Here is a 23,366-nt window from a genome sequence, read left to right on the forward strand (position 1 = left end):
ATCATTTCCATTGCGTAAACCGGACAGTTCCTTGAACAACAGTTGCGATTCCCTTTGCAGTTAATGCAAACTGTGGAATCTTTGCATGGATGACCTTCATGATATTTCATTCCATGAATACAGATTTCTTGCCTTTTATATGCAAGTGCAGTGTGTTGGAAATTCTAGCATTAAATTATTGCATAGGTTGCGGTATGCATAAACGCAAATCAAAAGAACGTTACCATTTCTCCTCATGTTCAACCTTCGTCTTTGTGTCACACATTGACTTGAGAATTCCTTTAATGTTTCTTCTTCAGTGTAATAAGAAAGATCGCCACAAACAACTCCTTTCAATGAGTTAACAGTGTAATGAGATGTGAAGGCTTGATGGATCTTCAAATTTATTATGTTATATTTTTTTTTTGTCTTCAGTCATTTGACTGGTTTGATGCAGCTCTCCAAGATTCCCTACATAGTGCTAGTCATTTCATTTCAGTATACCCTCTACATCCTACATCCCTAATAATTTGTTTTACATATTTCAAACGTGGCCTACCTACCCAATTTTTTCCTTCTTCCTGTCCTTCCAATATTAAAGCGACTATTCCAGGATGCCTTAATATGTGTCCTCTCTTCTTTTAACTATATTTTTCCAAATTCTTCTTTCTTCATCTATTTGCCGCAATACCTCTTCATTTGTCACTTTATCCACCCATCTAATTTTTAAGATTCTCCTATTGCACCGCATTTCAAAAGCTTCTAATCTTTTCTTCTCAGATACTCCGATCGTCCAAGTTTCACTTCCATATAAAGCGACACTTCAAACATACACTTTCAAAAATCTTTTCCTGACATTTAAATTAATTTTTGATGTAAACAAATTATATTTCTTAAAAAGAATAGATATATTCATAAATAATTATTACAGAACAAAATATAACCCATCATGTATATAATAAGGAACAAACAAATGCGGTACGTATAAGAGAAGAGAAAAAACGACGTTGAAAATAAATAAATTAATTTTTTTAAATTACATTGAAATAAATAAGACAGAATGATCTTTTACACATACAAGTTAAGAAGTAGTAAGATATATCAGAAGAATACAAAATATGTTGAATTATTAAAAAGAAAAATAATTGTTAACTCCTAAACTTACAGGTACTTTTCCTCCTATCCCGATTTTTTTTTAATGAAAAAAATATATGTTTTTGGATCTTGATTCGGATAGGATATCACGATGAAGTTATTTATGTTCACCGTTCAAAATAGAATTTGTAAGGAAGAAATTTATAACCTCTAGTATAAATAATGACAGTATAATAGACAGGTAGAAAAGAAAAAAATACATGAAATAAGATTCTTTGTCATGATACAGATAGTATAAGTCTATTTCGAGAAATAGATTTAACATTTGAAGAGTATGAAACCTGACTAGAATTTGAACCCAGAATATTTTGATTGATACCACATTTGCATATGGTATAAAATAAATTTAAAAACTTCTGAAACAATTACTTTATTTATAAATACGTATTTTATTTATTTATACACTTATTTCATTTAATTTTTATATATTTTATTTTATTTGTTCCACTGGATCCCTTTCAATGGTGTAATGTATTATTTAATTTTTCATTGTTTCAGATTGGACTGTAGTTATATTTATGTTACTTCTGAATGGTAAAAAATTTATTTATGTGTGTCTTAATTATACTCAAAAAATATAAATCCTTAACCACATTATTAATGTAGTAAAAGTTTTGGTTAATGTGGTAGATTTTTGAAATCTAATTTGTTTTGAAAAAACTATGCAGTCATTAAGAAATATAATTTTTTCATATTTTTTTTTTTTTAAATTAAAAGCTATTAATAAAGAAAAATTACTTTAAATTTTCAGCAGTAGTTAAAACGAGCCGGTTCTGAAACACTTAAAGGTCATAATTTGTCGCGATCGAACCGGACGTCAGGGTATGATGTCATCGCGTAGTATGGTGGGGGATCTCGATCCGGTGTATCTGCGTAGATCTAAATCCTGCATTTTATGTAGTACTGAGTAGTTTTCTGTGATCTCTGAAATGCAGATCTCTGTGAATCAATTGTATTTAATCTCTGGGCTATAGCCGCTCATAAATATAAGCTTTGAAAAACTGGCATCTAACTTACCGGAATACACCTTTCAGCATATCTGAAAGTATTTCAGGGAACATGAATTACCACTAGTTACACAAAAATGTGTATATCCTTACGACTACACCGACTCCAGTTCGAAGCTTGAAGAAATGACCTTACCTTCTAAAGAACATTTCTACATTGGAATAACCAACTCTAACAAAAATGAAGAAGATTACAAACATGCACAAAGTGTATGGTATTACTTCGGCTGAAATACGTTTGGTAAATACAATGATAGCTATTTGAGATGTAACAACCTGTTACTGGTAGACATATTTGAAAACTTTGAATCACTATGCTTAAACATACAATCTAGATGCAACCCATTCCGTATTGGCTCCAGGGCTGGCTTTAGACGCTATACTGTATATAACGCAAGTTCAGTTACAGCTAGTACATGTTCGTGTAGGTGAATCAGACATAAGAGGTGGTAAAACAACTTGTGTAAAGAAACATGATAGCCCATACCACAAAAACATGATAACCCATACCACATAGGCTAAGATAGCCTATGTTGATGCCAATAATTTCTACGGTTATAGTAATCTCGTTACATCCTCAATCACAATTCGAATCGGTAGACGAAAAACAACACCAACGCGTATTCGACTTTTCTAATGATGAATGCAAATGACGATGAGATCGGTTATATTGTCGAGATAGACATTGAATATTCTTCTCAGCTCACGATTTAGACAATGAGCTGCCTTTTCTGCCGACAAACGGGAAGCCATCCGGTTCTGTGTGGCCTTCGCATAGGTGGTATCCTGACTGCGGTAAGATGGAATATGGCTTGAAGCCTTTGAAAATTACCTCTAGTAAAGCCTCTTAGAGCTTAATAAGGAGGGATCGGTGTGCCGTTTAGATTCGTCACATGGCGGGTGTCTTCCCATTCGAGATTAGGATGTACAATGCACTGACGACACTATGTCTGAAATAGTACTACTTTTGCCATTATGTTGTTCTAAGGCGTTAAGAAATGGCTTGTTCGGGATAATGTTGAGTAAAATGTTACAGTTTCAACAAAGTCCTTGGCAAAAACGCTACAACGATCTCAATTTAAGACAAAAGTGAGGAATGATTTCGGGAATGACTTTTAAAAGCTAATAAATAACTTTGTGTTCAGAAAATACAAGGAAAACGTTCAAAGTTGAATCAGTTTCAAACTAGCAACTGATTGAAAACAGCTGATAAATCCATCGCCAAGCCTGATTCAAAGACCGAGGTATAAATTAAGAAAACTTGGTGTAGAAATGTGGAAATATACTGTCTATCTCGATATCGCATCTACGTCGGTCTTAGACATAATTCGGTGATGAACAGAAACATGGTTCAAAAATACAGCTACTATTTATGGATACCGATAGCTCCACGTACGAGATCCAAACCAACGACATTTACGAGGTCATAAGAGGTCCAGATTTGATCTGCCACTTTGACAAGTCAGATTTTGCGAAAGTCCATCAGAACTATAAATGTAAGAACAAAAATTACTTGTAAAATTTAAAGATGAGACAAAATGTATTGTGATTATGGATTATGTTGTACAGAGAGCTAAGCTTTACTCTTTCGCACCACTTACGATAAGCTAACCAAAAATAGGGATAAGAGAAAAGAGAAACTTGACGTACAGTGATATCACCTTCGACAGTTACAGAGCCTGCTTGGACGATACCAAAATTGAAGCCCACAGGTCAATACAACTTACAGTTTTATCAGAGTCCTTGCCTAAAAGCACACAGCTTGTACTGCGACACAGCTGTGTCGCAGTACAAGCTGTGTGTGTTTGGGGGTGTGGGGTCTTGGTGGGGGTGGGAGTTGGTGTGGGTATGTGTGTGTGTGTGTGTGTGTGTGTGTGTGTGTGTGTGTGTGTGTGTGTGTGTGTGTGTGTGTGTGTATGTACAGACTGTTGTGACGTTAAGATTCACAGGTTATGTAGAAAATCTTTCACTCATTACATCAAGGAGCCACTGCAGTCGATTGGTTTAAGGCGTCAGTCAGTCACGTCCCGTCATGACCGGGTTCGAGTCCTAGCCGACAAATTCTTTTTAACTTCAAATATTATTTTTTTATTTAATTCAAACCGACCGCTACACAGCAGCTGTTCACCAGCGGTACCAACCTTTGAATTAATTATTACAAATAATATTCAAAGCGAATACATTACTCAAGTTGGTATCCCTGTGGAATTTCAAATATTCCGCTAAGGGAAAAGGGAAACTCCAACAGGGAAAAAGGGACATTCCAATATGGCAGTGACAGGCTACGGCGTCAATGACGTCATTCCAAGATGGCGGACTGTCAGCCATCTTGGGTTTTGACGCCGTACTCTTAATTCCGTACTACTCTTTAGCGTGGTGCACCGTGTTGTTATATTCATGTACTAATTTTGGTAGAAGGTCTAGCTATTTATACCACCCTTGCTCTTTGAGTTTTATCTATATTTAGGTTTCAGTGCCCGGTGGAATCGCTCCATACATAGTCTTTTACCTCAGTGAATGTACTAGTTGTTGACAACGTATTTCTTTAGAAAGGCTGTGACCTTACCATTGTATCTCAAACTCAAGTTTTGGAAAGACTCCATGCGCGAATTGCAACGCGATCCCTGGCAGCTCGCAAAGACTTGTTACAAGCCAAAGCCATTGCACGTGTTGTCCAGTGTTCGATGCGGGTTAGGTGGTCGTGACCACACTTTAACATCTGTGGCGACCTACCGGGCGTTCCTGGATACTCTGTTTCCAGATGCTCCGGAGGGTGAAGCGGAAATCGGCGTTAGGGCGGGTGAAACACCATTCCCTGGCGTTCGGACCGTGGAACCCGATGATATAGACCGAGTGGTTTCTCGAATGGCATTAAAGAAGGCACCGGGGATTGACCAACTTGACCCGGATATTTTCCATCATTTATTGCCTGTCATAAGGGAGCCTCTCGGCAGGCTGTTCACGGGATGCCTAAGCTGGGGCTGCTTTCCGGGTTGCTGGAAGGTGGCTTTGGTAAGGGTACTCCTGAAACCTGGAAAGGATCCTGGTGAGGTCGGCAGTTATCGACCCATCAGCCTCTTGCCGGTCTTCGGCAAGTTGTTGGAAAGGCTGGTTGTGGAACGGCTCGAGGAAAGCATCGATATGAGCCGTATTCTAAATCGAGGCCAGTACGGCTTCATGAAAGGGGTTGGCACCGAGGATTGCATCTTAAATGCTCTTACCGAGGTGGAAAGCGCCGACTGCAAATATGTTTTGGCTATTTTTATTGATATAGAGGCAGCATTTTCTTCCTTGTGTTTGAGTTCTGTCCTCTATGCTTTGGAACGCCGCAATGTTCCCGAAGCCACACAGGCCGTGGTAAGAGACTACTTGTCTAACCGAACGGCTCTGTTTAAAGATGCGCACCTAGTTGTGGAAAAATCCGTCACCAGGGGAAGCCCGCAGGGTTCCGTTCTCGGCCTCCTGCTGTGGAACCTGGTGTTCGACGGATTTCTGGGATTGACTTTCCCAGAAGGAGTCACGGCCCAGGCTTTCGCCGATGACTGTCTCCTTTTAGTTCGTGGAGATTCACGACCACAGCTAGAAAGCAGAGCGTAGGCGGCCTTGTCAACCGCCGAAGGCTGGATGGACATGCAAAATTTAAAAATTTCTGTGCCCAAAACGAAGTTTATGCTTCTAAGGGCGCAGACAAATTATCATGCAGTCGTAACCCCCCACATTAAATACAAAGGCTGTGTAATCAGCCGAGTAAGGGTTCATAAGTACCTAGGTGTTTTGTTTGATGATAAGTTGCTGTTTAGTAACCATATTAAGCAAGTTGCGGCGGACGCTGTCTCTGTGATGCACAAGCTTAGAAGGATTGCTCAGAAAGACTACGGGCTGTCGGGCCGCCAAATGTACTTGGTGTACCGAGGCGTCTTTGAAAGTATGATCGCATACGCGGCGCCGGTTTGGGCGCATAGGTTGGACAGGAATAGAGCACTACTTCAAAATTTAAGGAGTGCCCAGCGCAGAGCCATGATAGTATGCACTGGTGTATTTAAAACAACCTCCTACGAGGCTACTACTGTATTGGGAAAGGCTCTCCCAATCGATTTAGTGGTGAAAATTCGGGCAGCCATGTGGAAGTTGCGAAGAGGTCGGGAGGCCGAGGCATTTGGGATGCGGTTTCGAGCCGGGCCAGAACCGGAGTGGAACGGTGATCACAATGCACCGGAGCAAAATTTCGTCCAGTTGCCCATCTCCCGTCTGCGGAAAAGGCTAGAAAGCCTCGCGATGGAGGCATGGCAGCTTGAATGGCACACCACGACTAAGGGTAGATCCTTGTATAATTTTATACAGGATTTGGGGGGATGGTATGCCTCGAGTTCCTTTTTAAGGGCGTCGGGTGCCCAGGTGCTCACCAACCATGTGAATCTGAACCAATATCTGTTTCGGTTTCGCCTGGTGGCTGATGAGTTGTGTGTCTGCGGGGAGGTCCAGTCTAATGTACATATGATGTACGACTGCCCGGCCCTTGGGAGGGCCAGAGACCGAGCCACCCTGGAACTTAGAGGTCAGGGGGAAACCTGGCCGCTCACAAGCGGCGAGGCAGTGTGGCGAGAGCCGCACTGTCGGACCGTGTGGGAGTTCCTTGATGAGGTTGCTATGTTCAACCGTCATCAGTAAATGTAAGGGATAAGTGTAAAATGCGATTGGACTCCTATAGCTCTGCTGCTGGAAACCAACCTTGGAAATAGGGCTGGCCATCAGCCAAATCAGCTCCAAGCGCTGTTAAACGGTGGACAGGCACTAGCTGGCATACAGCGACCGAGGCGTGGCAGCCAAAATTGCTGTCTTTTAAATTTTGATGACGTATAGTTTTAAATTGTACAAGGGGTGCACCTCCCCGATCTAGTTTTAGGTTTGACAAGTGAGCGATTGGGACACTTCAGCGGGTGCTGTATGGCGCCCTGCTTGATTCGCTCACGCACGTTAGGTAGCTCACTAGGAGCTTTTAGGATTTGGGTCGCTAAACCGTTTTGAGGCTCAGTAGCCGTTCTTGGCACGGAACATTTGGTCTATGCTCTAGGGCGACCGAATGGGGTGGTGGTGGGAGAAATGCCAGTTAACCAAATTACCATTGTATCACTGTTTTACCATCATCCTTCTGAAAGTGTTTCATTGAATAGGTTTTTAGTACGGCACTCAAAGACTTTACTACATCATCAGCAGTATTCTTTTTTTATCGGAACGGCGAATGGAATTTAGAAATGTAATCTCCCAGAAGTCATCTTTAAAGGCCTCACGACATATTCATTATTGCCTCAGTCAGAATGCCACTAATGCGAAGGCCTCACAAAACCGGGCAGCTGTTTGTTTTTCTGCAGAAAAGGCAGCACATTGTCTAAATTGTGAGATGGTAAGAATATTCAACATCAATCTCTACAATGTAACTAATCACATCGTCGTCTGTATGCGTCATTAGATTGTCGAATTCGCAGTGATGTTGTCGTTCGCCTACCCATTCCATTATTGTATTCACCGAACGTGTAGCAGACGAAGTGATTCCATATATTTTGTGCATGTTCGCAAACGTCTTCACCTACGTTCGAGTTCGTTAACGCGCTGTAGAACTGTTCTTTAGAAGGTTAGGTCATTGCTTAGAGCTTTGGCCAGGAATCGGTATAGTCGTAAAGATATACAACTTTTCTTATAACTATTGGTATGTCTTGTCCTGTGAAGTACTTTCGAATATGCTGGAAAGCCAATTTCGGTAAGTTGGATACCAATTTATCTAAGCTGGCCGTCATAAACAGGAATGTGTTTCCATACTTTATTGATATGTTTTCGCATATATTTTTAATAACGAAATGAGGCGGTATTGGGATCGATGTAGCCTTTTAGGCAAGGACTCTGATAAAACTGTAAGTTGCATTGACCTGTGGACTTCAATTTTGGTATCGTCCAAGCAGGCTCTGTAACTGTCGAAGGTGATATCACTGTACGCCAAGTTTCTGTTTTCTCTTATCCCTTTTTTTGGTTAGCATATCGTAAGATGTGCGGAAAGTGTAAAGCTTAGCTCTCTATTTCAGAGAGTTAAGATTCAGATAAGCTGCAGTCTACAGTTAGATTGAATCTAGTATAATGGATAAGGTAGATTGGCTAAGGTAGATGAAACCATCAGAACATGTATCAAAATTACTGACGTCCCTAAATGCTTTTTCTTTTACAAGCACGGATAATATATAACGATTAAAATTCCTTACCATCATATCTACAGCAAGATGAACACATAATAAAAGAGAAAATATGTTACGAACATTGCATATAGCATACTACAAATTAGACAGAAATGATTGGGACGACGATTTGGGGGGGCCGAATCCGAAAATGAAAGATTTTTAACTGTGTATGTTGAAAGATAATTAGCGGCAACTGCTCTGACATTGTTTATTTACTAAGTCATATTTCGCGGTTGTACTGTTTCGATTATCAACTTTAGTTCCGCTCTACCAACCAGCGCTAGCGTCTCAAATAGTTCGTATCTCAACCGCCGGCGCTAGTATCTACTTAGTTCCGCTCGAACCCGCCGCCAGCAGTAGTATCTACTTAATTCCGCTCTAACCCTTGCAGCACTTCCTTCTTCATCTAGTTCACATATCAACCGCCAACGCTAATGTCTCGAGCCTCAAACCAAACCCAGGCGCTACTAAACCTAATAAAATATGACATTTAGATCGGTAAATTTTATGCCGTCATTGGACCTGCACAGGATATGATACTCAGAACTCACACAACTTTGACATCATATGACCATGAGATGTGCTACCATCGGACCTACATAAGACATACGATTTAGATCGGCTTCAGGCAACGACGATTGCTCTGACGTTACATTGCCTTCAACTGTGCTAACAACAGATCTACATAAGAAATATGTTTTCGATCTAGCTAGATAGAACGTCCAATCATCCCGCCTGTGACGTCACATGGCCTTCAACTGTGCTCACATCAGAACCACATAAGATAAAATATTTAGATCTACGCAGATACACCGGCTCAATGTTCCCCAACACACGAATCGATGATGTTACACCCGACACGTGACCTTGAAGTATTTAAGAACCGGCTCGAATTATCTACCTTGAAAGCTATTTAGAGTATGAAGATAAAGTCTCTTCATTAACAATTAAAATTTCAATTTAAAAAAATATAATACGTTTACCACTATCTATAATGATTTCTTGCTCGATTTTAAATTTGATTATTTATGATTTGAAATATTTTTTGTAAATGCTAAAACCGTGGAAGAATGTAAAAAAGATTATTCCCTCGTTGTTCGATACACAATTTACAGCGATTTTTTAAGAGAATTAAAATTCTCTTAACGCAAATCCTTATACAAATAAACATTTCCGAAGCGATTATAATCAAATTTTTATAACTTAAAAATAAGTTATAAAAAAAAATTGAATTAGATAAAAATGTCTAGTTTACTTAGTTTTATTCACATCATCGTCGAAGAAGAATAATCCTATGATTTTAAGTTACATGATAACTTGCAATTTTGTAGTTTGTTACTGACTGAACCATTCGTGAAAATGAATATGAAATACATTAAACCAATATGAAATGCGCTTCTCATCATATGTTGCCAGAAAAACATGTCACAGAATTCTACCTTATACTGTTTTTCTACGTTCCGGGTAACTATAATTATTACCGAACTACTGAATAAGGAATATTATTATAATAAATGTAATGGTGACCAGCCTATTTAATTTAAATTATAGATTCAATTGTCCAATATATATGATATAAAATCATCGTTTTTTCTTGGGGAATTAATGTATTTACAAAATTTCAAATGAATATGGGAATATATTTGCCGGAGGGCATTAGAAAAGCGTGTTTAATATGATTTCAAACATAAATTTTGTGTTATCTCATAAGCCGTTACCTCAAATCACCATTTGTAACATTAAAACTTTTGTTTCAATCGACTTGAGAAAGAAGCGGAGCCAGGAATGCTCCGCTTCTTTCACTATTTCGTCCGAGGTAAATCGACGGCCTTTTAATGCTTCGTTGAGTAGGTCAAACAAGTGATAGTTAGAAGGAACCAGATTAGGGCTATACGGAGGATGAGCCAGTACTTCAAAGTTGAGTTTATGTAGCGTTTCAGCAGCGTGCGCAACAGTGTGTGGAGATTTTCGTGTAACAAGACAACACATTTTGACAGTAGTCCTCGGTGTTTATTTCGTATCGCAGGCTTCAGCTTGGCAGAAAGTATCTCACTATAACACGCACTGTTTATTGTCGTGCCCATTTCCTCATAATTTTCCAGTACTGGGCTTTGTGAGTCCCAAAAAACCGTAAGCGTCAGTTTTCCTGCGAACGGTTGGGTGTTGAACCTTTTTTGCAGTCAAATTTGGATGTTTCTATTCTATACTCTGCCGTTTACTCTCCGTCTCGTAATGATGGATCCGTGTTTGGCCACCGGTGATGATTCTATGTCAGAAGATGTCCCGTTCGTTACCGTAGCGATCCAAATGTTTTTGCCAGATGTCCAAGCGCGTTTGTTCATGCAACTGTGCGAGTTGTTTTGGGACCCTTCTTCCACAGACTTTATGAAACCTATGTCTGTTGTGGATGATTTCGCAGGCATAACCGTGACTAATTTGTAGACGTTGTGCCACTTCATCGACAGTTACACGTCTCTCTAAGAAAACCATGTAACGTGCACGCTCAATGTTTTCCTCATTTGTGGCTGTAAACGGCTCCTGATACATCTTCCGACCACAAAAATCGGATCACTGAATGTTGCTCTTTTTTTGTGCAAACAGAAAGCGGAACAGCCACGGTTAACGGCAGTGTAGCGATAATGGAACTAACCTAGCAGCATAGAACCTGTACTGACATAACAATTAAACCATGCATGCGTCATCTACGCAACACGGCAGTACTACCAACATAAACAAAAACATAACTAAATTGCCCTAATTGCTAAATAATTAACTTACCCTCGTACTTTCCACATGTTATTAAAAAAACGATGCATTCTACGAAATTTATATTTGGTTCAATCAAGAAACGAACAAAAGCAGCAAAACAGTTTTTCAGATAATGAATTCTGAATAATAATCCTAATAGAACAAAAAGGCACGCAAATGTGACGAAATATTTTGAATCAAATCAATCCATTCAAATAATTTAACGCGTAAGTCGCGTTATCATCACTATACTCGTATTTCAGAAATGGTTGCTGTAACTTAAGTAGCTGTAAAAAGTAATAATTGTTATAATAATCGAAGTTTTTCAGAAAATAATATCAGAAAACATTATTTTTAAGTAGTAAAGTGACCACTAAAATTTAAGCAAATTTTGTTTCTTAATATGTATTATGTTTATGTACATATTCAATTATGTTTACGTACAAAATTATAAAATAAAATGTCATGTTTTTTTCAATCTTGGCCAAAAAAATAAAAATAAATTAAAATAAACAATTTAATTTTTACTAATTTTAATATAATTAAAATTTTTCCTAAACAGAAATGAACGTAGTGTAACTTTTTTACAAATATAAATTTACATCATATATTTTAAGTAATTTTTACAGCCGCCTTAATTTACTCATCATTAAAGTTCTCATGAAATATTTTATGAATCTAGAATTTTTGATGGCTAATAAAGTACAGTATCATTACCAGGCATATGAAGAAATGATTTTAAATAAACAATTTGATTTCAAATGAAATGTGTTTAAGATTTCTTCATTACAATACTGGAAGTACAAGAAAATCCTTCTTTGTAATATTTTTCTTACCTGTGTTTTGTAGCAAGGTAAAAAAAAATATATATTTCAATTTATTCTATTTTAATGACCACTTACTTTCGAATAAAAGCAGAACTCTTTTACCAGTAGTTTACTGATAGAGGTAAAATAAATCTAACTTTACATGTATTTTAAATTTATTTTTTTCAATAATTTTCAGTGATAGCGGTATTAAATGGGAATACTTCAGAGTTTCGTAAGTAATTATATTAACAAAACTCTATTACTTAATAACATTTACTTCTCTGATTTGTTATAGTTTTGCAGAACATAAAATATAATCATGGACATCATTTAATGTTCCGTGAGAAAATTGGGGTAAATCGTGTGTGCTAAACGGTTACATAAAAGTGTATAAATAAGTGTTCTGAAAATCTGAAAATCAATTTGATTATCTTTTCCAAATATAATTTCGTGAATTACTATTCCTGTGAATGTTAATTACTGTATAAATTTTAAAAGAATCTCAAAATTTTATCTCAATTGTTATTCCACAAATTCTTTAGACTCGATATACCTTTATCGACTCTTTATATCACATTTAACAAAATATTCAAATACATACAAATTCAAGAAATAACAATTTCGAAGAGGTTGTCGGAATTATATGAGCACAAACTATGGTACCGATGGAATAACAGTTCTGTAAATGAAAATTTATCAGCCTGACATTATACATAGATGGGGGAATATATTTTAGACGGATCAGTTTTCTCTTACATACGTGTGTTATTTAATTATTTTGAAAACTGCAGAATAACTGAGCGAGTATACAACATTTTCTTCAAATGTTTTTAAGAGATTAAAAGTCACTTTGCATAATTTAAAAAAATAAAATAAAAATATATATAATACTTTATACATATCTTTTTAAAAATTAAGAACAAAACTCTTCTGACCGAGAGAATTACAACGTAAATCTGAAAGCGATACTTACAACTTATCTTATCAATTCTTATATTTTAAAAAGACACATTAATTTAATTTGTAAGACAAAAACAATAACTTCTTTAGAAACGCGATGGGAATTTCATCAAAATAATAATTACTAAAATGATTTATAAAAATTCTCTCCAAATTGAAATGGCTTTGAAAAATTCTATTAAAAAAGATTTTTATAAATTCTATTTGAAAAAAAAAATTAATTGTACATTTTATAGAAATATAAAATCACCAAAGCATTTGATACTCAATAGTTACTTCATTTTGGATTAAATTAAAAAATGTCATAATCATACTGGATATTACGACACACAACATAACTAAACCTTATAGCTGAACGCGGACATAAATGTAAATAGGTCTTGTTTACCAACCGTTTCATACATTTTTCAGAATTTAGAAATCATGATAACTTCTAATTGATTTATAACCTGTTTATAATGGGTGTTTTTTTTTAGAGTGATAATAATTTGATTTGAAATAAAACTCATAAAAAAGTAAGTGTAAAACTAATTTTCTTTTTCATCGAAAGACAACTTTCTGATATTTAATTTTTGAAAATTCTTTAAGTCTAATTTTGAACCACTTTTTCAAGTAATTGGGAAAGTATTACGTTCAATAGCATGGTTCACGTTTGCTTCCAAAGCGTCAATTTTTGCTGGTTTATCAGCATAAATCAGAGACGCCACATATCCTCAAAGAAAATAATCCACTGGCGTTAGGTCACATGATCTTTGAGGCCAATTCACTGGAACATTTCACGAAAACATTTTGTCGCTAAATTGTTGTTTCAATAAATCGATTGTTTTGGTAGCAGTATGAGGTGTGACACCATCCTGTTGAAACCAAAATTGTTCCAGGTCGATGTCACACAAATTTGAAAATAGATAATCACTGATCATTGATCTGTAACGAACACCATTGACTGCAACATGCGCTGCAACCTCATTTTTAAAGAAAGAATGACCGACGATGCCTCCAGCATGTAACCCATACAGTGAATTTTTCAAGATGAATGGAGACTCTTAAATTTCCGAGGATAGGTCATACTCGATATATACGTTAATTGTGCTTGTTGACATAGCCATTTAACCAGAAATGAGCTTCGTCTCCAACCCAATTTTTCTATAAAAACGTGGATCAGATTCCAATTGATTTAGGCACCATATTCCAAACAAACAACGCTAATTATGGTTATCGGCTTCAGTTCTTGTACCGATGCATATTGCATCTTATATGGGTGTTGATCAAGATCTTTACGTAATATTTTCATGTAATTAATGGACAAAGTACAAGATGTTGAGAACGACGACGAATAGACACATTCGGATATTATTCAACACTATCACTAACCGCACCGATATTTTCGTCTGTATGTACAGATCCTAGTCTTATTGTTGGTTTTCATTCACTAGATTAGTTTTCTCTTGCATTTTCCATTGGAACCAACACATTCGGTCGTCCTAAAGCATAAGACCGAATGCCTGTGCCAGAAATGACTTCTACGCCTCGAAACAGTTAAGCGATCAGTGTCCTAACGAGCTAGCCTAAAATGATACCATACACCACTCGCCTACTTGTCAACCCCCCCACTTATCATATATCTCTGAAATGGGTAGGCGCATCCCGTCAACTACTAAAACATATATGACCATCAATAATTAAATTTATCTCGTCAAAGGCAGCAATTTGCTGCCACGCCTAGACCGCTGATTTCCAGCAAGAACCTGTGCGCCATTACAGCACTTAATCTGGCTGGTTGCCAGCCATATGTCTCGGTTAGCTTCCTACAGCAGCGCGGTAGGAGTCTTCTCCCTTAGGCAAACTACTTTTATTCTCACTCTTTGTCAGTTGAACAAAGCAACCGCATTTAGAAACTCCCACACGGTCTGACAATGCGGATCTCGCCAAATTGACTCACCGCTTGTGAGTGGCCAATTTTCCCCTTCATCACAAGGTTCCAGGGTGGCCTGAGTTTTGGCCACCCTAAGAGCTGGGCAGTCGAACATCATGTGTACGTTTGAATGGACTTCCTCGCAGACGTACTACTCATCAGCTGCAAGGCGGAACCGAAACAAATATTGGTTTAAATTTACATGGTTGGAGAACACTCGTGTCCCCGTTGCCCTTAAAAACGATGGACTGGTATACCTTCCCACCATATCCTGTACAAATATATAAAAAACCTTCCCTTACTCGTGGCATGGCGTTCTTGCTGCCATGCTTCCATCGCGCGGCTGTAAATCTCCTCCGCAGGTGAGAGATGGTCAACTGTTCGAAATTTAGAGCCGGTGCATTGCTATCACCGTTGCGTTCCAGTAGAGACCCGGCTCGAAACCACATCCCAAATACCTCGGCCTCCCTGCCTCTTCCCAATTTCCACATGACCGCTCGAACTTTCACTACTAAATAGATTGGGAGATCCTTTCTCAATAGTGGTAGCCTCGTAGAAGGTTGTTTTAAAAAACAATAGTGCTTTCATTCAATTAAGCCTCTGCGCTGGGCACTCCTTAAATTTTGAATAAGAGCTCAATTTCTTTCAATTTATGCTTCAAAATGGACGCCGTGTAAGTGGTCATACGTGTGAAGACACCTTGGCACATCGTTTACAAATGACTGCCCGACAGCCTATAAACCTTTCGAGCAATCCTCCTAAACTGGTGCATCACAAAGACGGCGTCCGCTGCTACTTGCTTAACGTGATTGCTAAGCAGCAACTTCTGATGAAACAAATGGCGTAGGTCCTTCATTTAGTAGAGTAATAGATTTCGAAATTTATCAATAGTTGGACGAGTAAGTTGCTGTGATGGACGATTATGTGCACCATAAAAATTGCTAAGTGCTCTATACGTCTGGCGAATAGAACTTTGTTTTTGGAAATATATTACCATAATTTTAAACGTTGTTTCGGCGTCAGTTTTTCCATGATCTTTTGCCATTGCTCACTCATCTGAAATGACAAAAAAAATGTCATGAAAACAAAACAAATGACAGCTATCTTTATCAAAAGTTCTATCATTTAAACCCGTTATAGTCATCTAATTAACTGTACCTGGGAGTAAAATTATGGCTTGGTCTCCTTTTTTTCAGGTACAAAAATATACGTTTCGATTATATCCCTCCGACAATGTTTCTTTTGTGACATTAGAAAGCAAAATATAAGTTTTTTCTAAATATATAATGACATGGTTTTCAATATGTAGCTATTAATAGATACAGAAAAAAAATCATCCAAATAAAAGTAATCTTAATTAATTTATCTTGAATAAATTGCCCTTCTTTCCGTTATAAATTTTTTTATCAGGGAATTTTTGTTATTTCTGGCCACTGACCATTCGAAATCCTACAAATTTCAAAATTTTTCTGATGCTACATTCACAACACTGAAAATGAATTTCCACTTCTAAATTTTATCACATATACAATTAGCGGTTAAAAGTAATTCAACTTGTAAAAAAATACACAAACTTAACTACGTATTTATCGAATCCGTTTAAATTAATAATCCTACATTCCCAATTATATTTTTGGGGGATTTGAATCGAAGATTTTTTAACCGTTTGAAAACTTCCTTTCCATGATCTGCAAAACATTTCATTCAACTTCCCTAGCTTTAGTAAGAAGGGCTTTCCTTGCTTAAATTTTGACTTAAAACCTTCCAAAATACTGGATTACACTAAGTTTAACAGATAAAATAATGAAATAAATAAATGAAATAGATAAAATAAATAACAATAGGAAATTAATAGATAAAATAGATTAAGTGAAATAAGAATTGAGCATGCATTCAATCCCTGTATGCCCAAGGCTAACATTTTTATAAAACTAAACCGGAATGCGCAATACGAGGGTAAGTCAATTATTATCCACAATGTAGTTATAATCTTTATCGCAATACAAATAGGAAACTTACATGTATATATTTCTCAACATAGCCCCTTGCATTTCAACGCACTTGGTCCATCGTTGCACAAGCTTCCTGATGCCCTCATTAAAGAAGGTTTTCGGTTGAGCTGCGAGCCAGGAATGCTCCGCTTCTTTCACTATTTCGTCCGAGGTAAATCGACGGCCCCTTAATACCTCTTTGAGTGGACCAAGCAAGTGTTAGTCAGAAGGGGCAAGATCAGGACTATATAGAGGATGAGCCAGTACTTCAAAGTTGAGTTTCTGTAGCGTTTCAGCAGTGTGCGCAGCAGTATGTGGACGGGCATTGTCGTGCAACAACACAACACATTTTGACAGCAGTCCTCGGCGTTTACTTCGAACTGCAGACTTCAGCTTGGTAGTAAGCATTTCACTGTAACACACACTGTTTATTGTCGTGCCCCTTTTCTCATAAAGTTCCAGTACTAGGCCTTGTGAATCCCAAAAAACCGTAAGCGTCAGTCTTCCTGCGGATGGTTGGGTATTGAACGTTTTTTTGGAGGGCGAATTTGTAAGTTTCCATCCCGTACTCTACCGTTTACTCTCCAGCTCGTAATGATGGATCTGTGTTTCGTCACCAGTGATGATTCTGTCTAAGAAAATATCCCGTTCGTTACCATAGCGATCCAAATGTTGTTGGCAGATGTCCAAGCGCGTTTGTTTATACAATTGTGCGAGTTGTTTTGGGACCCATTTTGCACAAACTTTATGAAACCCATGTCTGTTGTGGATGATTTCGCAGGCATAACCGTGACTAATTTGCAGACGTGCCACTTCATCGGTAGTTACTCGTCAGTCTAAGAAAACCATGTCACGTGCACGCTCAGTGTTTTCCTCATTTGTGGCGGGAAACGGTCGTCCAGCTCCTTCGTTGTTCGTAATACTTGTGCGTTCATTTTTGAGTTTTTCAATCCATTCGCCAAAAACACCGACTATACTGCCAGGCACTGCAGTAACAGTCTGAATGTACATATCACATAACAGAAAGTAAGGTGAGCGTCTACCAGTGAACTGTGCCGAGCAAGGCCACCTATTCTCACGTAGTCCCGCTCGTGACGTCAAAAGCTAACAGATTCTAGATCAGAACACGGACGAGGTCGGAGTGAAAATCGTTTCCCGAACCTGCCAGAGGATCGAAAATATAATAATATTTTTATTCACGAACCTAAGAACGGCGACATGATGCAACACAAAGGAAACTTCCTTACTTAGCCGACAGTGGCACTCCTACAACAGACTACGTAGCTGTATAGCCTAAACTCCATAGAAACGCAAGTTTACTGACTGCCACTGATCGTTATCAGCCCCGACGACGTGAACGCAGAACCGCTGCACTTGTAGAAGCAAATCGCTACCGGTAGCAGTAAACACAAGTTATACAGCATGGCGCCAAAGGCCGAGAAGCGAAAGATAAAGAATGTTCTTTTGTGGGTTTAAACAATTTTGTTATCATTTCCTATCTAACGTTTACATTTGTAGAATATATTTTAATTACCTCTCCTTCGCATTATAATAATCGATAATGAACATTATCAGATAATGAGTTTCTCAGAATATTACGAGTTAAATATAAATGACTAATTGGATAGATTTCACTCTACTGTCTTATTTAAGATTTTCTCTTAGAATAGAGTAATTTCCTTTTATAGTCTGTCCTTTAATAGCTTGTATCATTACTTGTATTTTCTTTCTATTGAATAAATCTATTGTTTCTTGTTTTTAACAAGTTTTTTCTTTTTTTTTCAAATTTAGCTTTAAATTGCTGTTACGTAAAACAAACAACACGTTACAATGGTGTGTCAGTATCAAAATAAGTAACAAAATAACAATGGTGTGTCAGTATCAAAACAGTAAAATTAGATAAATATTTACTCATCAATTGTTTGTGTGTGTTTCAGAGAAGACTACAATTTACAGAATACTGTTGAAAAGAATGATATGACGTAAGTAATCATTTATTCGGTAATTCAGTTTGATGTGTTTATAGCACAATTTTTTAGAAAATATCCATTAATATACTGTTTACCGTTACTGGATTTTTTTTTTTTTTCATTGGCTAAGAGAAACACGAAATGGCTTAAACAAAATATAGATTTGTTTGTACCATAATACGCTAGGTGAAAGGCAATTAGTTCTGGGGAATATGTGTTTGTTCATATGGCACTCTCGAAAAAGAGTACACGTTTTCGACGGATTTATATCAAACAATTTCCATAAACTTTGTAAGAAGTAAAGAATTGATGAAACAAAGTGATGGTCGGTGGATGAATTTTCCCTGATTCTAAATACCAACTTATTTTTATGTCATCAAATGGAATGAATAATAAAATTGATTTAGGAAGGGATGTTATGTTGTGCCATGATAAACAGCTTGTGTTCGAATTTTTACTTTTTTTATTGGCTTTATGTATTTAATTTACAGATATTGCAGATAACTTCAAATCACTTTCTTGCTATCTACAAATACACATTATAACAGATTACTTTTATTGCTGCTTGCAAAAACTATTTGAACTTTCAAATTGAAACCCTGGTTTTTTTTATATTTTACCTTAATATTTATTGCATTAATATCTATGACTGAGATTAGAAAAAAAAACGATCACTGGTGCTATACTTACAAAAGGATTAGACAAAAGTAGTAAACCTATTATTTACTCTTGTACGAAAATAAGGCTTTACAAAACAATGGTATGCGATGATTAAAAACTGAAGAGTTGAACTCGCCTTTTGATATTTTGAATTTTTCAAAAAGAGTAAGATAATATATTTACCTATGAAGGTATTGATACTTCATTAAAGACATTATTCAAACATTGCTACGAGAAAGAACAATGTAATAATAAAAAAATTAAAAAAAATTATTCCAGATATGGAAAAAACCGTGTCTATTTCATTAACCAGATTCGTTAGGAAAATCCACCTGGTTGGTCTAGTGGTGAACGCGTCTTTCCAAATCCGTTGATTTGAAAATCGATAGTTCCAGCGTTCAAATCCTAGTAAAGGCAGTTACTTTTTTACGGATTTGAATACTAAATCTTAGATAACGGTGTTCTTTAGCGGTTGGGTTTCAATTAACCACACATCTCAGATATGCTCGATACCGTCAAAGACTAAGCTTCATTTACACTCAAATATATTATCCTCTGAAATAATACCTGGACGGTAATTCCCGGAGACTATACAGGAATAAGAAAAAGAAAGATTCAATAAGAAAACTCCATTGACATTGTTACACAAAAATTAATTATGAAAGGTAACAAAACGAATTTCTTAATTATAATGTTGATGGTAATTTTGAAAACGATTAGTTGACTTTTCACCTTAATGGAGTTAATGAATATGCTTTTGTTTCATGTTTCATTTTGTTTCATGATTTTCGATGATTATATAAAGGTTTTCTTATTTGTAGATGTTGTGTGTTTTTCTTTAATTTTGGTTTAATATATCCAAGAAAGACTAATCATTAAATATGGATTGTTTTGAGAAATTTCATACAATACAAAATTATAAATGAAAGGAAAAGTACTTTCTTAGGTAAAGAAACAAAAAATAACTCTAAATTTTTACATATTTTATTAAACATATAGTAATCACAATTTTTTAAATTTTATGAATTTTTAATTGGAAGGCTTATATTTTTTTTTGTCTGAAGTCATTTGACTGGTTAGATGCAGTTGTACAAGATCCCTATCTCGTGCTCGTTGTATCATTTCATTATACCCCCTACATCCTACATCCCTAAAAATTTGTTTTAAATATACCAAACGTTGCCTGCTTGCACAATTTTTCCCTTCTACTTGTGCTTCCAATATTAAAGCTACCAGGATGACTTAATATGTGGCCTATAAGTCTGTCTCTTCTTTTAACTATATTTGCTAAATGTTTCTTTTTTCATCAATTTGCCGAAACACCTCTTCACTTGTCATTTTATCCACCCATATGATTTTTAACAGTCTCCTATAGCACGGCATCTCAAGAGTTTCTAATCTTTTCTTCTCAGGTACTCCGATCGTCCAAGTTTCACTTCCATATAAAGATACAATCCAGACATATACTTTCAAAAATCTTTTTCTGAACTTTAAATTAATTTTTGATGTAAACAAATTATATTTCTGACTGAAGACTCGTTTCACCTGTGCTATTCGGCATTTTTTAACGCTACTGCATCGTTCATCTTTAGTAATTTAACTTCCCAAATATCAAAATTCTTCTACCTCCATAAACTTTTCTCTTCCTATTTTTACATTCAGTGCTCCATCTTCGTTCTTTTTACTACATTTCATTATTTTCGTTTTGTTTAATTCGGTAGTTCTTGCTTAGGACTTCATCCATGATGTTCATTGTTTCTTCTAAATCTTTTTTACTCACAGCTAGAACTACTATATTATCACCAAATCGTAGCTTCTTTTTCTTTTCACCTTGTACTGTTACTCCAAATCTAAATTGTTCTTTAACCTCATTAACTGTTAGTTCTATGTAAAGATTAAAAAGTAATGGGGAGAGTAAATACCCTTGAACTCCCTTTTTTTATTAGGGCTTCTTTCTTATGTTCAATTATTATTGTTACTGTTTGGTTCCTGTAAATTTTAGCAATTTTTCTTCTATCTCTAAACTTGAACCCTAATTTTATTAAAATTCTGAACATTTTATTCCAGTCCACGTTGTCGCATACCTTTTCAAGGTCTATAAATGCCAAGTATTTTGGTTTGCTTTGTTTAATCTTCCTTCTACTATTAATATGAGGGCTAAATTTGCTTCCCTTGTCGCTATACTTTTCCTGAAATCGGATTGGTCTTCTCATAACACGTCTTCCACTCTCCTCTCAATTATTCTGTACAGAATTCTAATTAAAATTTTTGATTAAGCTAATTGTTATGTATTCTTCACATTTATCTGCTCCTGCTTTCTTTGATATCATGACAATTACACTTTTTTTGAAGTCTGACAGAACTTCACATTCTTCACATTCGTATATATTACTCACCAGTTTGTATAATTTATTTACCGCTTCCTCAACTGCACTGCGAAGTAATTCTGCAGGTATTCCTTCTATTCCAGGAGCCTTTCTGCCATTCAAATCTTTTAATGAAATCTTAAATTCAGATCTCAATATTGTTTCTCCCCTTTTATTCCCTTGGACTGCCTCTTCTTTCTCTATAACATCATTTTCTAATTCATTTCCTCCGTATTACTCTTCAATATATTCCACCCACCTATCGACTTTTTCTTTTGTACTATAAATCGGTGTATCACTTTGTTTAACAAGTTATTAGATTTTAATTTATGTATCCCAAAAATTTTCATAACTTTCCTGTCTATTTTTCCGATGTTCATTTATTTTTTCACTTCTGATCAATTTTTTTTAATCTATTCTTCTTTCGCTAGTTTGTACTTCCTGTATTTCTTAATTGTCGATAATTCTTTTACATCTCCATTACTAGCATTCTTATATTTTCTACGTTCATCCATGAGCTGCAATATATCCATGAAATAATCATCATGATTATATCATGGTTGTCATGTTATCGCTCAGAGCGAGGGCTAGGTACTTTCATAGCATTATTTCCTCCATGCGTAACTCCTGGCGCTCCTCCCTTCAGGAGCAAAGGAATAGGGCTCTATGCACAACGCCCCAAGGCGTTGTGTATAGAGCCCTATTGGACATAAGCGCAAGAAAGATGTCCTCGTGTCAGCTTTGTCAACCCGCGAGGGTGTGGTAATTGATAAGGACCGTGTCCTTATCGATTTTCGAGACCGACATACAATCTTCTGAGATCACTCAGGCGGAAGTGCGCCAGGTGATCTTTTGCATGGCACGGTACAAGACCCCCGGATATGATTGTATCACTGTGGAGCTCCTCGTCCGAGCGCTTCCAGTGGTCCTTAGTCCTCTACCATAGTAGGTTGCTCTTCGCCGGCCACTTTCCGGCGGGTTGAAGCGTGGTGTTGTTGTTCAAAGATGGCGACAAAGATCCTACTGTTATGTCTTCTTACCGTCCAATACCACTCTTGCCAATGATTGGTAAGGTTTTTGAGAAGGTTCAATATTTGCGTATTAATGTTAAGTTGGCCATTGACCATTTTCTAATGGACAGCTAGTATGGTTTCCGACTGGGGAAGAGCACTGAGGATGCCGTACAAAAGGTGATGGATATAACTTCCTCTAGTCCATGTAAATATGTATTACGGATTTTTTTGGACATATCCGGAGCATTTAACAACTTATGGTAGCCCACTTCCCTGTTTCAGATGCAGAAGCGTAAGTCTAAACGAAATGAGTTAAAAGTACTGTAAAGTTATTTCAGTCATCGGACCGTTGCCCTGATGGTGATGGCGACGGAGGTTCTTAAGACCTTAACTAAAGCGTGCCCTCATAGCAGTGTTCTGAGTCTCCTTCTTTGGATCATAGAATTCGATTCGATGTTGCCTTTAAAGTTGCCATGTGGTTGTCGTGTCATCGCTTATGCTGACGACGCGCTGCTACTGATTGAAGGGGATTCGCGTAACGAGGTAGAATTCCGAGCTGCTCGTGCTTGTGA

The 23,366-nt window shown here is 36.8% G+C and overlaps 1 protein-coding gene across 1 annotated transcript in view; it reads left to right on the top strand.

Annotated features, from left to right (window-relative positions):
* Positions 1–23,366, top strand: part of LOC142317363 (uncharacterized) — a 427,416-nt gene that overhangs the window by 397,788 nt on the left and 6,262 nt on the right. Inside the window, exons 13-15 of the mRNA XM_075353862.1 lie at positions 1,633–1,668; positions 12,119–12,154; positions 18,723–18,767. Of these exons, the coding sequence (XP_075209977.1) occupies positions 1,633–1,668; positions 12,119–12,154; positions 18,723–18,767 (117 nt within the window). The remainder of the gene's footprint in view (positions 1–1,632; positions 1,669–12,118; positions 12,155–18,722; positions 18,768–23,366) is intronic.

This window comes from Lycorma delicatula, chromosome 1, assembly GCF_047948215.1.
Source record: "Lycorma delicatula isolate Av1 chromosome 1, ASM4794821v1, whole genome shotgun sequence".
NCBI classification, from domain to species: Eukaryota; Metazoa; Arthropoda; class Insecta; order Hemiptera; family Fulgoridae; genus Lycorma; species Lycorma delicatula.